General features: G+C 47.2%; 1 protein-coding gene across 2 annotated transcripts in view; it reads right to left on the reverse strand.

Annotated features, from left to right (window-relative positions):
* The window catches only part of GARNL3 (GTPase activating Rap/RanGAP domain-like 3), an 88,433-nt gene that overhangs the window by 39,410 nt on the left and 37,288 nt on the right, over positions 1-11,735 (reverse strand). For both annotated transcript variants that reach the window (XM_006768542.2, XM_015567067.1), the window contains exon 4: positions 873-972. In XM_006768542.2, the coding sequence (XP_006768605.1) occupies positions 873-972 (100 nt within the window). The remainder of the gene's footprint in view (positions 1-872; positions 973-11,735) is intronic.

Consider the following 11,735-nt stretch of genomic DNA (forward strand, 5'->3'; position numbering starts at 1 on the left):
AGGCCCCAGCCGGCACCTCCTATGCACCAGCTCCACAGCCTCTCCCAGCTTCCCGAGCTGGGGGAGCGTCCGCTGGGCTCCGGGGCAGAGAGTATGCAGTGAAGCGGAAACTAAGTCTTAACCTTACATCATCTTCTGCGTCCTTAACGTTCTGCCTTTTTAATCTATCAAGGATTTAAAAAGTACGTTAACATATCTTAGTATGATTGTGCTTTTTATTGAATTTTCTTGAATTTCAAAAATTCAGCGACTGATGTGCACATATAAAAGTCATGAGACTAGGAAGAGCGCGGGAGCATGTGTGCCCTTGACCAGGCCCACCTGCTGTTAACACTGTATCCACGGATTCATTTGTTCCCCTCCCCTCCCTCTCTCTCTCTACACACACGCACACACACACGTGCGCACGCACACAAACGCACACGCACGCACACAATTTCCTCAGTCACTTAAGACTAAGTTGCTAAGTCTCAGAGAAGCAGAGAGTAGCAGGTGTAAGGTCCTATGGTGAGTAACGGTGGGGCAGGATTCAAACCCATGAAGGCAGGAGCCTTCACATTGGCCCTGGAGCTCAGGGAGCCATTTCTCTTCCCACTGCCTTATACTGTGTTCAAAACCCACTACACTCAGGGCACTTGCCTTGTTAAATCTAAAGTTGCTTTCCACCCTGAAAATTCTTCTATGTTTCAAGTCACTCATTCAGATGATCTAATCCCCTTTATTCCTCAGGGGCAAAAACAACTCCCCCCCTCAAAAAAATTAGTGTTCTTGCACTGGTTAGTGTCACACAGACAGGGTACGTGCAAATCACGCCAACACTGATTTTCATTTTGAATAGCCTTCCCGCCCAGCCACCATCGTGGCATACTTACCTTGTCCTAAAAAATACTTGAAATACCATCTGGTGTGGTATTCCGGGTTCTCTAAGTGCACGGCTGTTCTTCGCCAGGTCCCTGGCAGAGCAGTGGCATTCTGTAACGGAACAACATTGTGCCATGAGGAGGCTTATTCATTAGAAAGTAAACAAGAAGCTGACAATGAGCCAGAGGCCGAAGAACCAGAAAAGTCATTGTTAAAAGCATATAAACAGCCCTAGCCAGTTTGGCTCAGCAGATAGAGCGCCGGGCTATGGACTGAAGGGTGGGATTCCGGTCAAGGGCATGCACCTCATTAGCAGGCTCAATCCCTGGCCCTGGTTGTGGCATGTGCAGGAGGCAACCAATCGATGTGTCTCTCCCTCCCTTCCACTCTCTCTAAAAATTGATGGGAAATATCCTCGGGTGAGGATTAACAACAGAAGCACACAGACGGGGCTGTGCCCACGCTGTCATTAGAAAAGGCGCCCAGTCTAAACGGTATCACAGGAGCATTCTGGGGCGCGGGGGAAAGGGACCAAGCGACCAGTGGGCTCAGCTATTTCTAACCTGAGTATAACTTGGGTTTAAAGTTCACTCCTTTCTTGTCCGAAGCTTCCGAAATATTTGGGCGCTGGTGCCCCCTAGAGGCACGCCCTTCCTGGAAGATATCTCTCCAGCATCTTGAGTTCATATTCTTTGTAGAATTTTAAAAATTTATCATAAAAATTATTCAGTTAATGTGGAAAATACAGACAATCATAATTAATAACCGGAATCCTCTGTCCAAAGATAATCATTATTAACGATTTGGTATGATTTCCTGTAATGTTTTTCCTACATGTGCAAACATATGTCATTTTGCCCCAATGGAATCATATTGATGGGAAATATCCTCGGGTGAGGATTAACAACAAGAAGCATACAGACTGGGCTGTGCCCACGTCGTCATTAGAAAAGGCGCCCAGTCTAAAGGGCATCACAGGAGCATTCTGGGGCGCGGGGGAAAGGGACCAAGCGACCCAGTAGGCTCAGCTATTTCTAACCTGAGTATAACTTGGGTTTAAAGTTCACTCCTTTCTGGTCCGAAGCTTCCGAAATACTTGGGCGCTGATGCCCCCTAGAGGCACGCCCTTCTGTTGTCACCCTGGAAGGCACATTTCACCTGGAAGATTTCTCTGCAGCATCTTGAGTTCATATTCTTTGTAGAATTTTAAAAATTTATCATAAAAATTACTCAGTTAATGTGGAAAATACAGACAATCATAATTAATAACCGGAATCCTCTGTCCAAAGATAATCATTATTAACGATTTGGTATGATTTCCTGTAATGTTTTTCCTACACGTGCAAACATATGTCATTTTGCTCCAATGGAATCATAATGAACATAGTTTCAAACTCCTTTGGTGTCTACATTGTACCATGCGTATAGACAGAATTCAGGAACATGCTTTTCTTTTTTAAAATTGATTTTGAGAGAGAGAGAGTGAGTGAGAGAGAGAGAGAGAGAGAGAGAAACATTCATTGGCTGCCTCCTATATTCCCTCTACTGGGGATTGAACCCACAACCTTTCAGTGCACGGATGACACCCAATCAGCTGAGCCACACTGGCCAGGGCTGGCACAGACTTTTCCGGTGCGGACATGTCTCTAGTGATTTCTAGGTGTTTGTGGTCAGTTGCTTTCTCATGTTGAAGTTTCCTTCAAATCCAAGTTTACAAAGAGGCTCTTCTTAGGAAGGACTATTGAATTTTACTGGAAGCTTTTTGGGTAACTATGGAGAGAACAGGTTAAATGAGGGAAATCTCAGTGATGGAATGAATTACACTACAGCTCTGCGGTGCCGAGTGGCCGTTAGATTTCTGGAATGCACCCCCTCGGCCCGGGTGCAGGCCTCTCCTGCTGCTGCCGGGCTTAGAACACGTGTTATGTGTCCTGCTCGTCAGGATCCGGAGCCGCAGGCGTCTCCTCTGTATGGTTTGTTGTGCTTTCAGGCGAGTCTTACTGTGGACAGTGGACGGGGATGCCTGTCTCTCTCAAGGCTCTGGATGCAGAGACTCAGTGAGCGAGCTTTAGGTCCAGGCACCAGCCGGCACCTCCTATGCACCAGCTCCACAGCCTCTCCCAGCTTCCCGAGCTGGGGGAGCGTCCGCTGGGCTCCGGGGCAGAGAGTATGCAGTGAAGCGGAAACTAAGTCTTAACCTTACATCATCTTCTGCGTCCTTAACGTTCTGCCTTTTTAATCTATCAAGGAGTAAAAAAGTACGTTAACATATCTTAGTATGATTGTGCTTTTTATTGAATTTTCGCACTCACTCACGCGAGCGTGCGCGCGTGCACACACACACACACACACAATTTCCTCAGTCACTTAAGACTAAGTTGCCTAAAGAATAGCCCCATGTTCCTAACGGCTTCAGTGTGCGTTTCCCAAGAAGAGGGGTGTTTTCTTACATCAGCACAGTTAGCTTTATCAACTTTTGTAAATTCAACCTCAATATTTTAACCTACCACCTGTATTCCAGTTTTGTCAACTGACTCAACAGTGCCATTTAAGGGGATCATTTAGTGCCATGTCTCTTAGATTCCCTTAATCTGGAACGTTCCTGCAGACTCTGTTTGTCTTCTATTACACTGACACTTGTGGAGAATGAGCATTCCCCACTCCCACCCCCGACCGCTCCTTTTAAAAAAGAAAGCGGCCCTCACTGTGGGCTCGTCCGCTGCCCGTGACTGGGCTCAGGTTGTGCACACCTGGTCGGAACACCACAGGTGCCGCCGTCCTCCTCAGCTCGTCGCATTTCCAGAGGTCCACCGGTTCCTGATGGGCGATGCTAACGCTGGCCACCCGCTGGAGATGGTGCCTCTTAGCCTTGACCTTTCGTGTGACTAGGAGGCCGTATAATTGGATTTTATTCCCTGTGGAATTTCTGGATGATTCATTATCAACAGCCACTCATTTTATAACCACAAACCACCACAGTACTCCTGGTGCACAGTTCTTACCACCATGTCACCGGCAGCACCCACGACGCATAACCCTGGGGTCCACCAGCCAGCCGCCCACAGGGGCGGGTGTCATAGTCCCCAGGCCCTGGGCCCTGGGAGGCGCCTGCAGAACCTGGAAGCCACCCGGACATTGAAGCCCCTCGAGCCTCCAGTGCTGCAGGCCCAGAGAGGTCTCTCAGCGGCAGCCAGATCCAAGCTCACCCTGTGAGCTCAGTGCTCTAGATCTGCTAGCTGTGCACCCTTGGGCCCACTAGCACCATCCTCAGGATTTCTGTGGTCAGGGCCCTGGAACCGGCATTTTAACCAGCATCCCAGGTAACTCTGATGAACACGGAACTCTGAAAGAATCCAGGGAGGACATGAACTAGGGGCAAAAAATTCTTCATTTTCCCTAACTTCTCACTAAAACTTAGTATTTCATCAGTTATGAATACATGCAAAAACTACAGTAGAATAAACAGCCCTGATACCATGTCACACACACAAAAGTCACAGTTATTTTCAGAACTCATCATAGCGACTACAGGTATCTTGAAATATTGTTCACACTCTTCACAGTTCAAAATTAAAATAGTTAAGAGACCTGCTGCTGGATTTGTTATTTAAAGTATTCATTAAAAGACATGTATATTACAGTTTTAGATATTGGGTTTTAAAAAGTCATTTTGATAACTATTTTTCTTTAAATGAATTACTTCTTTTTTTTTAATCTTCACCCAAGGATATTTTCTCATTATTTTTAGAAAGAGTGGAAGAGAGAGGGAGAGACAGAGAGAAATATCAAAGTGAGAGAAACACATCAATTGATTGCCTCTTGCATGAGCCCTGACCAGGGCCCAGGCCAGGGAGGAGCCTGCAACTGAGGTACGTGCCCTTGACTGGAATCGAACCCAGGAACCTTTGGTCCAGGCTAATGCTCTATCCACTGAGTCAAATAGACTAGGGTGAATTACTCCTTTAAAAAATTTTTTTAAAATTGATTTCAGAGAGGAAGGGAGAGGAAGAGAGATAGAAACATCAATGATGAGAGAGAATCATTGATCAGCTGCCTCCTGCACACTGGGGATCAAGCCCACAAGCCAGGCATGTGCCCTGACCAGGAATCAAACTATGACCTCCTGGTTCACAGCTTGACACTCAACCACTGAGCCATGCTGGCTGGGTGATAACTCGTACAATACAACTGTTTGCCTCTGTTATCCTAGGCCGGTGGTCGGCAAACCGCGGCTCGTGAATAAATAAATTGTGGTATATCCATTTGATAGAATATTGCTCGCGATAAAAAGAAATGAGGTTCTGATGATACATGCAACAAAATGGAGAAATCTCAACTAGGCATTTTGTTTCGTGCATTTGAAAGCATTATTCTGAGAAGGGGTCTACAGGCTTCACAGGCTGCCAAGGGGGGCCAAAGGCACAGAAAATGACCCAGACCCGACTGTCTGTAGCCTCCCCCACCTGAGGAGTGAACTCCCAACTGCAGAACAGAGTGGCCAGGGCGAGAGTGCGGAACAGCCGCTGGGAGTGACAGGTGGCACTCTGGCCAGTGCCGTGCCCATGTCTCCATCCAATTATGGGTTCTTTTTAATGATGAAAAAGTTACCTATTTATCTGTCATCTTCACTGAATACTTAGCTAATGTGGGAAAAAGCACAACACCAAGAAAGTTGTGAGCCTCGCAGAGCAAGACACTTCCCACCTCTTGTTGAAAGACACATGATGAGGTGCAAAGACAAGAATATACCCAGGAGCTGGCAAAAGAAATGGGAACCAAGCAAAACAGACCCTCTTCCCAGAGGAATGACTCTGAAAACGAGTTCGGATTTCTGTTGACATGGAGTAGAAATGGACAGCAAAAGGCACAGATCTTAAGTGCATATTCTAGGGGAGGAAAAGTAATTTTCCTTCAACTCTTCTGAGTTCTTCTGGTTGGTCCAATAATCCAATTAGCATGAGACAGACTAACAGGAGGAAAGAACCAGATTTATCACGTGTGCATGCGGGGCTCTGTAAGACTGGGACCCGGGACTGGTGTCTCCCAGCCTGAGCCAAGGAGAAGCGGGTAGTGACCCAGACTTCAAAGGGAATGAAGGCAATTCACGGGTAGATGAGAAAGTACATTTGGTGAACAGATTCTTGCTGGGTCGCCCAGAAACAATGGGACACAGGAGGCAAGCTATCTAACAGCTCTCCAGGCCCCTACCTGTCTATCTAACAGCTCTCCAGGCTCCTCCCTGTCGGCCACACCTAGTTCACCTGGTGTGAAGGTGCTCTCCCTCCCTGGAGGGCACTTCTAACTGAATTCCTTGAGGCAGGAAGTAAGAAGCCCTTCTTGAGTCTTTTGTTTTCTTGAAAATAATCAATAATATGCCTTTTGGGGATGGCAAAGCTCTGTTCCCCACAGAGTTAAATACTTTAAAAAATATGTATACACCTTTAGCACCACTACTGGACCAAGATAGGAAACATTTTTGGTTCCCCAGAAGGCTCCTCCATTCATTTTCCCTGTCGATACCCAACCACACTCCAACATGACTCCTATCGCCATGGATTCATCCGACCGGCTTTGAACTTCATAGAACGAAGTCGTATTGTGTGTTTTCACTGAGCCCAGATTTTTGTCCTTCCACATCCTGTCTGTGACATGCACCATGTTACTGGTGTAGCAGATCGCTCCTCCCCAGCCACGTCGCAGTCCACAGAACGGACACCACAGTTCATAGGTTCACTCTTCAGTGGTGGCCACAGGGGCTGTTTCCAGTGTGGGGTTATTGCGGATAAAGCCACTCTGACAATTCTTGCGTCTGTCTTTTGGGAACAGGAGCACTCATTTCTGTTGGGTGCAATCCTGAGACACGGATGCAGATGCTCCCATGGGGACGCACAGCTGGCACTGTTAGTGACGTAAACGAGCTGCCCACACCCTTTCACCAGCTCCCCGAATTCCACCCCGTGTTTCAGCAGTTCCAGAGTGGGGGCAGCAGTACCTAATTGTGGTTTTAAATCCAATTAGCATGAGACAGACTAACAGGAGGAAAGAACCAGATTTATCACGTGTGCATGCGGGGCTCTGTAAGACTGGGACCCGGGACTGGTGTCTCCCAGCCTGAGCCAAGGAGAAGCGGGTAGTGACCCAGACTTCAAAGGGAATGAAGGCAATTCACGGGTAGATGAGAAAGTACATTTGGTGAACAGATTCTTGCTGGGTCGCCCAGAAACAATGGGACACAGGAGGCAAGCTATCTAACAGCTCTCCAGGCCCCTACCTGTCTATCTAACAGCTCTCCAGGCTCCTCCCTGTCGGCCACACCTAGTTCACCTGGTGTGAAGGTGCTCTCCCTCCCTGGAGGGCACTTCTAACTGAATTCCTTGAGGCAGGAAGTAAGAAGCCCTTCTTGAGTCTTTTGTTTTCTTGAAAATAATCAATAATATGCCTTTTGGGGATGGCAAAGCTCTGTTCCCCACAGAGTTAAATACTTTAAAAAATATGTATACACCTTTAGTAGACAGACAAAAAAAACTCCCTGCTCTCATAGAGCTTATATACTCTGGTAGGGAAGTCAGACAATTCATAAACTAAATAAACACAATAGAACTTCATGTAAGTGCTGTGAAAAAATATTTGAGTATCTGTAGCAGACACTGTGGTTGCCCCATTCATGTCCCATCAGTGTTCAACATTCTTTTTTAAAGTTTTATTGATAATGATTTCAGAGAGGAAGGGAGAGAGAGATAGAAACACCAATGATGAGAGAGAATCACTGATCAGCTGCCTCCTGCACACCCTCTACTGGGGATCAAGCCCACAACTTGGGCATGTGCCCTTGACCGGAATAGAACCTGGGACCCTTCAGTCCTCAGGCCGGTGCTCTATCCACTGAGCCAAACCAGCTAGGGCTGTGGTTTAATTTTTCAATAAACCCTCAGTATTCTGAGTCTGTCCTGTTTGGCAGGGGGTTTGGGAGCACAGAAGGCTTGTCTGCAGCACTTCCTGGCCACAGAGGCACGGGAACACGCTCTTTATTTGACACCAACAAGGAAAGCAGGGGACATATTCTGACGAGCACGTTTTCTAGGCAATTGAAGTTTAACACTACAAACACCCACACTTATTTCAGGCCCTTTTATTTTATTTTATTTAAAAGATATACTGTTGATTTCAGAGAGGAAGGGAGAGGGAGAGAGAGAGAGAGAAACACCAATGATGAGAGAGAATCATTGATCAGCTGCCTCCTGCACACCCCACGCTGGGGATCAAGCCCACAACCTGGGCATGTGCCTGATTGGGAATCGAACCGTGACCTCCTGGTTCAGGGGTCGATGCTCAACCTCTGAGCCACGCCGGCTGTGCTCATGCCCTTTTAGATCATCTTTTCCTCTGAGGGATTGTGAAGTCATGACGCTGAAATCTGTGCTGCAGACAGGCCTGGGCTCACCCATGTGCCGAGGGAGCCCTGAGACTAAGCACCCGCACACGTGGGCGTCAGGGTCCAGAGCCCACAGCACCCCCACTGCCTCACTGTCTCTTTTCCCACAGGCACTGTGGGACGTGGAGGAAGACTGCGTCTGGCCAAGACATTCTGAACTCAGTCAAAATCCATACAGTACAGCCCCTAACGCTGGCCTGTAACTTTAAGCAGGGAATCCACCCGCTCACACCACAATCCGATCGCGGCTCAGCGAATGCCTGTGGATTTCAGTCTCCTCTACAGTGAGTTCGATGAATGAGTGACCATTTAAACCGCCTTTACTTCTGCTTCTAGGTTACATTGCTGAGAGGACACTGGCAGTAAAGAAGATGGATTTAAAAAAAAAAGACTAAAATTTTCTGAATTGCAAATATAAATATTAGCTACTTAAAAAAAGTGAAATCACACAAAAATTAAAATCCTTTTCTATCCCCCCCCATGCCCCAGTCCACTTCCTTTCCCTATATGCCCATGCTACCAGATTGTGCGGACAGTCCCAGATTTCTCTGTGAGTTTACAAAGTGTGCTTACTTTATACATAAATACATACATAACATCCACATTCACACACACACTTGTATACATACATGCATGCATACATATATACATGTACATATCTACACATGCCGTTTGTTTTCATGAATGAGACAGTATCATAGATACTATACTAAAACATGCTTTTTTTACTAAAGAAAATACCTTAGAAACATTGCCATGTCAGTACATATGGATCTACCCTGTCCTTTTAAACAACTATGCAGATTCTTTTAAAAAACCGAACACTTCAGTTGAGTATCAATGTATAAAATATGTGAAGAGCAGAAAAGGGCCTAAAGTGGGAAGTTAAGGCCCCCCAACTCCTTCCTGACCTCCTGTTTTCATTCTCCACGGGAAATGGCTATCAAACCCGTGGGTGCCCTTCTGGAACTTTCTTGCATACTGACAAGCATATTTTTCTTTGTCATTTTAAGGAAACGGGGAGGTATCGTACGAATCATTCTGGAACTCGCTTTTCTGCCTAACACTGTATGTGAGACATTTCTCTGTGGTGTCACATCTATTTCCACGTGGCCTTTCCAACAGCTGGGAAGCAGTGCATTGTTCAAATGGATCGTAATTTCCACAATCACTCCTCTACTGATGGAAATTGAGGTAGCTCCCAGGTGTGGGTTTTTTTTTCTGTCATACGCCAATTACCATGTTTCTCTTTTATTAGATAGGATACATACATAATATCCACATTCACACACACATCTGTATACATACATGCATACATACATATATACATGTATATATCTACACATGCCATTTGCTTTCATGAATGAGACAGTATCATAGATATTATACTAAAACATGCTTTTTTTTTATTAAAGAAAATACCTTAGAAACATTGCCATGTCAGTACATATGGATCTACCCTGTCCTTTTAAACAACTATGCAGATTCTTTTAAAAAACCGAACACTTCAGTTGAGTATCGATGTATAAAATATGTGAAGAGCAGAAAAGGGCCTAAAGTGGGAAGTTAAGGCCCCCCAACTCCTTCCTGACCTCCTGTTTTCATTCTCCACGGGAAATGGCTATCAAACCCGTGGGTGCCCTTCTGGAACTTTCTTGCATACTGACAAGCATATTTTTCTTTGTCGTTTTAAGGAAACGGGGAGGTATCGTAGGAATCATTCTGGAACTCGCTTTTCTGCCTAACACTGTATGTGAGACATTTCTCTGTGGTGTCACATCTATTTCCACGTGGCCTTTCCAACAGCTGGGAAGCAGTGCATTGTTCAAATGGATCGTAATTTCCACAATCACTCCTCTACTGATGGAAATTGAGGTAGCTCCCAGGTGTGGGTTTTTTTTTCTGTTTTAAATAATGCTAGCACACACATCCTAACAATAGAGCTGTGGCTGAATGCTGTGTGCATCTTTAATGACTGCTAATGGCCCTCCCAAAGGACTGTAGCATGCACATATCCCCCAGGACTGCGGAGACTCCTCCCGTGCCAGGAGGACAGATCTGTAAGGAGCTGCAAGTCCGCCCCTGCCCTGCCAGATCCTAATTGATATAGAAGGAGCTGTCAGGGAGGGCCCCAGGGCGCCACCCAGGGTCACACTCATTTCAATTAATAACCAGAGGAGCTCACAGATGGCAGGGGAAGCACAGGGTAACCAACACTTGGGGGTGGGGGGTGAGCTAACAGGCAGGTGACAGAATCAAGATGTCAGGAAACTCCTGACAAGTAGCAATTACAGACACATTGAGGAGACTCAACTCAGTGGACAAGGCAACCCCCCCCACTGAGGTGCAAATACAAACTGCAGATGCAACGCACAGGGTGGGGCGGGCGGCTGCTAGGGGGCCGGCGTGTGTCCCCACTCCACCCACAGGAAGTGAGGCTCACAGGCGTCCTCATAAACTGGCAGGTGATAGAGCTGAGGTCTGAACCACGTTCGTTTGACTCCAAAATTGTCCCCGCTACACATGATGTCACCTCACAGCCATTAACAGCTCGGGTGGGGGAGGGTGCTCTGGTTCCCCATGAGTCATCAGGCAAGGCAGGGGACCGGCCTGCTCCACTGGTGCCTAGGGGAGGGGGGGGCCCAGAGTTCAGATCTGAGCACTTCAATAAGACCTCACACGTGCCCAGGGAGCGCAGGGAGGGTGGTGATGAGGGGAGCGGAGGCCAGGGCTCCGGAGGAAAGGAGGTGTCCTGGAATGCCCGGAGGCAGCATGGTGATGGTCTGATCCAGGTGACGAGGGCTCAGCCTTATACTACGCTACAGAGAACGCAAACGGAAACTCGGAATGCAAGACACAGACATGAATTCACTTAAAACAAACTTTCTAGCAGCCAGAGATGCGGAGAGAGGAGATGAATTGCTGTGGGGGTGCTGTATTAATTGCTTTCGGGGGATTTGTCCCTGCGTTCTGGCACGGCGCCTACAAGCCTGGGAGCTTCCTGAGTGGTAAGGGCTCTAAGGAGGGCACCAGGACGGGGCTGGTCGCTGGGAAGACCAAGCCTTGATTTAGAAGCTTGAAACGCTGGGATCCAGCCCGGCTGGCGTGGCTCAGTGGTTGAGCGTCAACCTATAAACCAGGAGGTCACAGTGCAGTGCCAGGTCAGGGCACATGCCCAGGTTGCAGGCTCGAGCCCCAGTGTGGGGAATGCAGCCAATCGAGTCTCTCTCATCATTGATGTTTCCATCTCTCCCTCTCCCTTCCTCTCTGAAATCAATAAAAATATTAAAAAACCAAACAAAAACAAAAACAACCAAAACCCTTGCGGCATCAGCCTGAAATCTCTGGATGAGGCGATGAACGATCCAGTTGCCAATGGCCAGTGGTTCCATCAGAGGCGCCTGTGTGATGAGCCTCCACAAAGCCCTGCACCCGGGGTTCA

This window comes from Myotis davidii, unplaced genomic scaffold (genome assembly GCF_000327345.1).
Source record: "Myotis davidii unplaced genomic scaffold, ASM32734v1 scaffold142, whole genome shotgun sequence".
NCBI lineage: Eukaryota > Metazoa > Chordata > Mammalia > Chiroptera > Vespertilionidae > Myotis > Myotis davidii.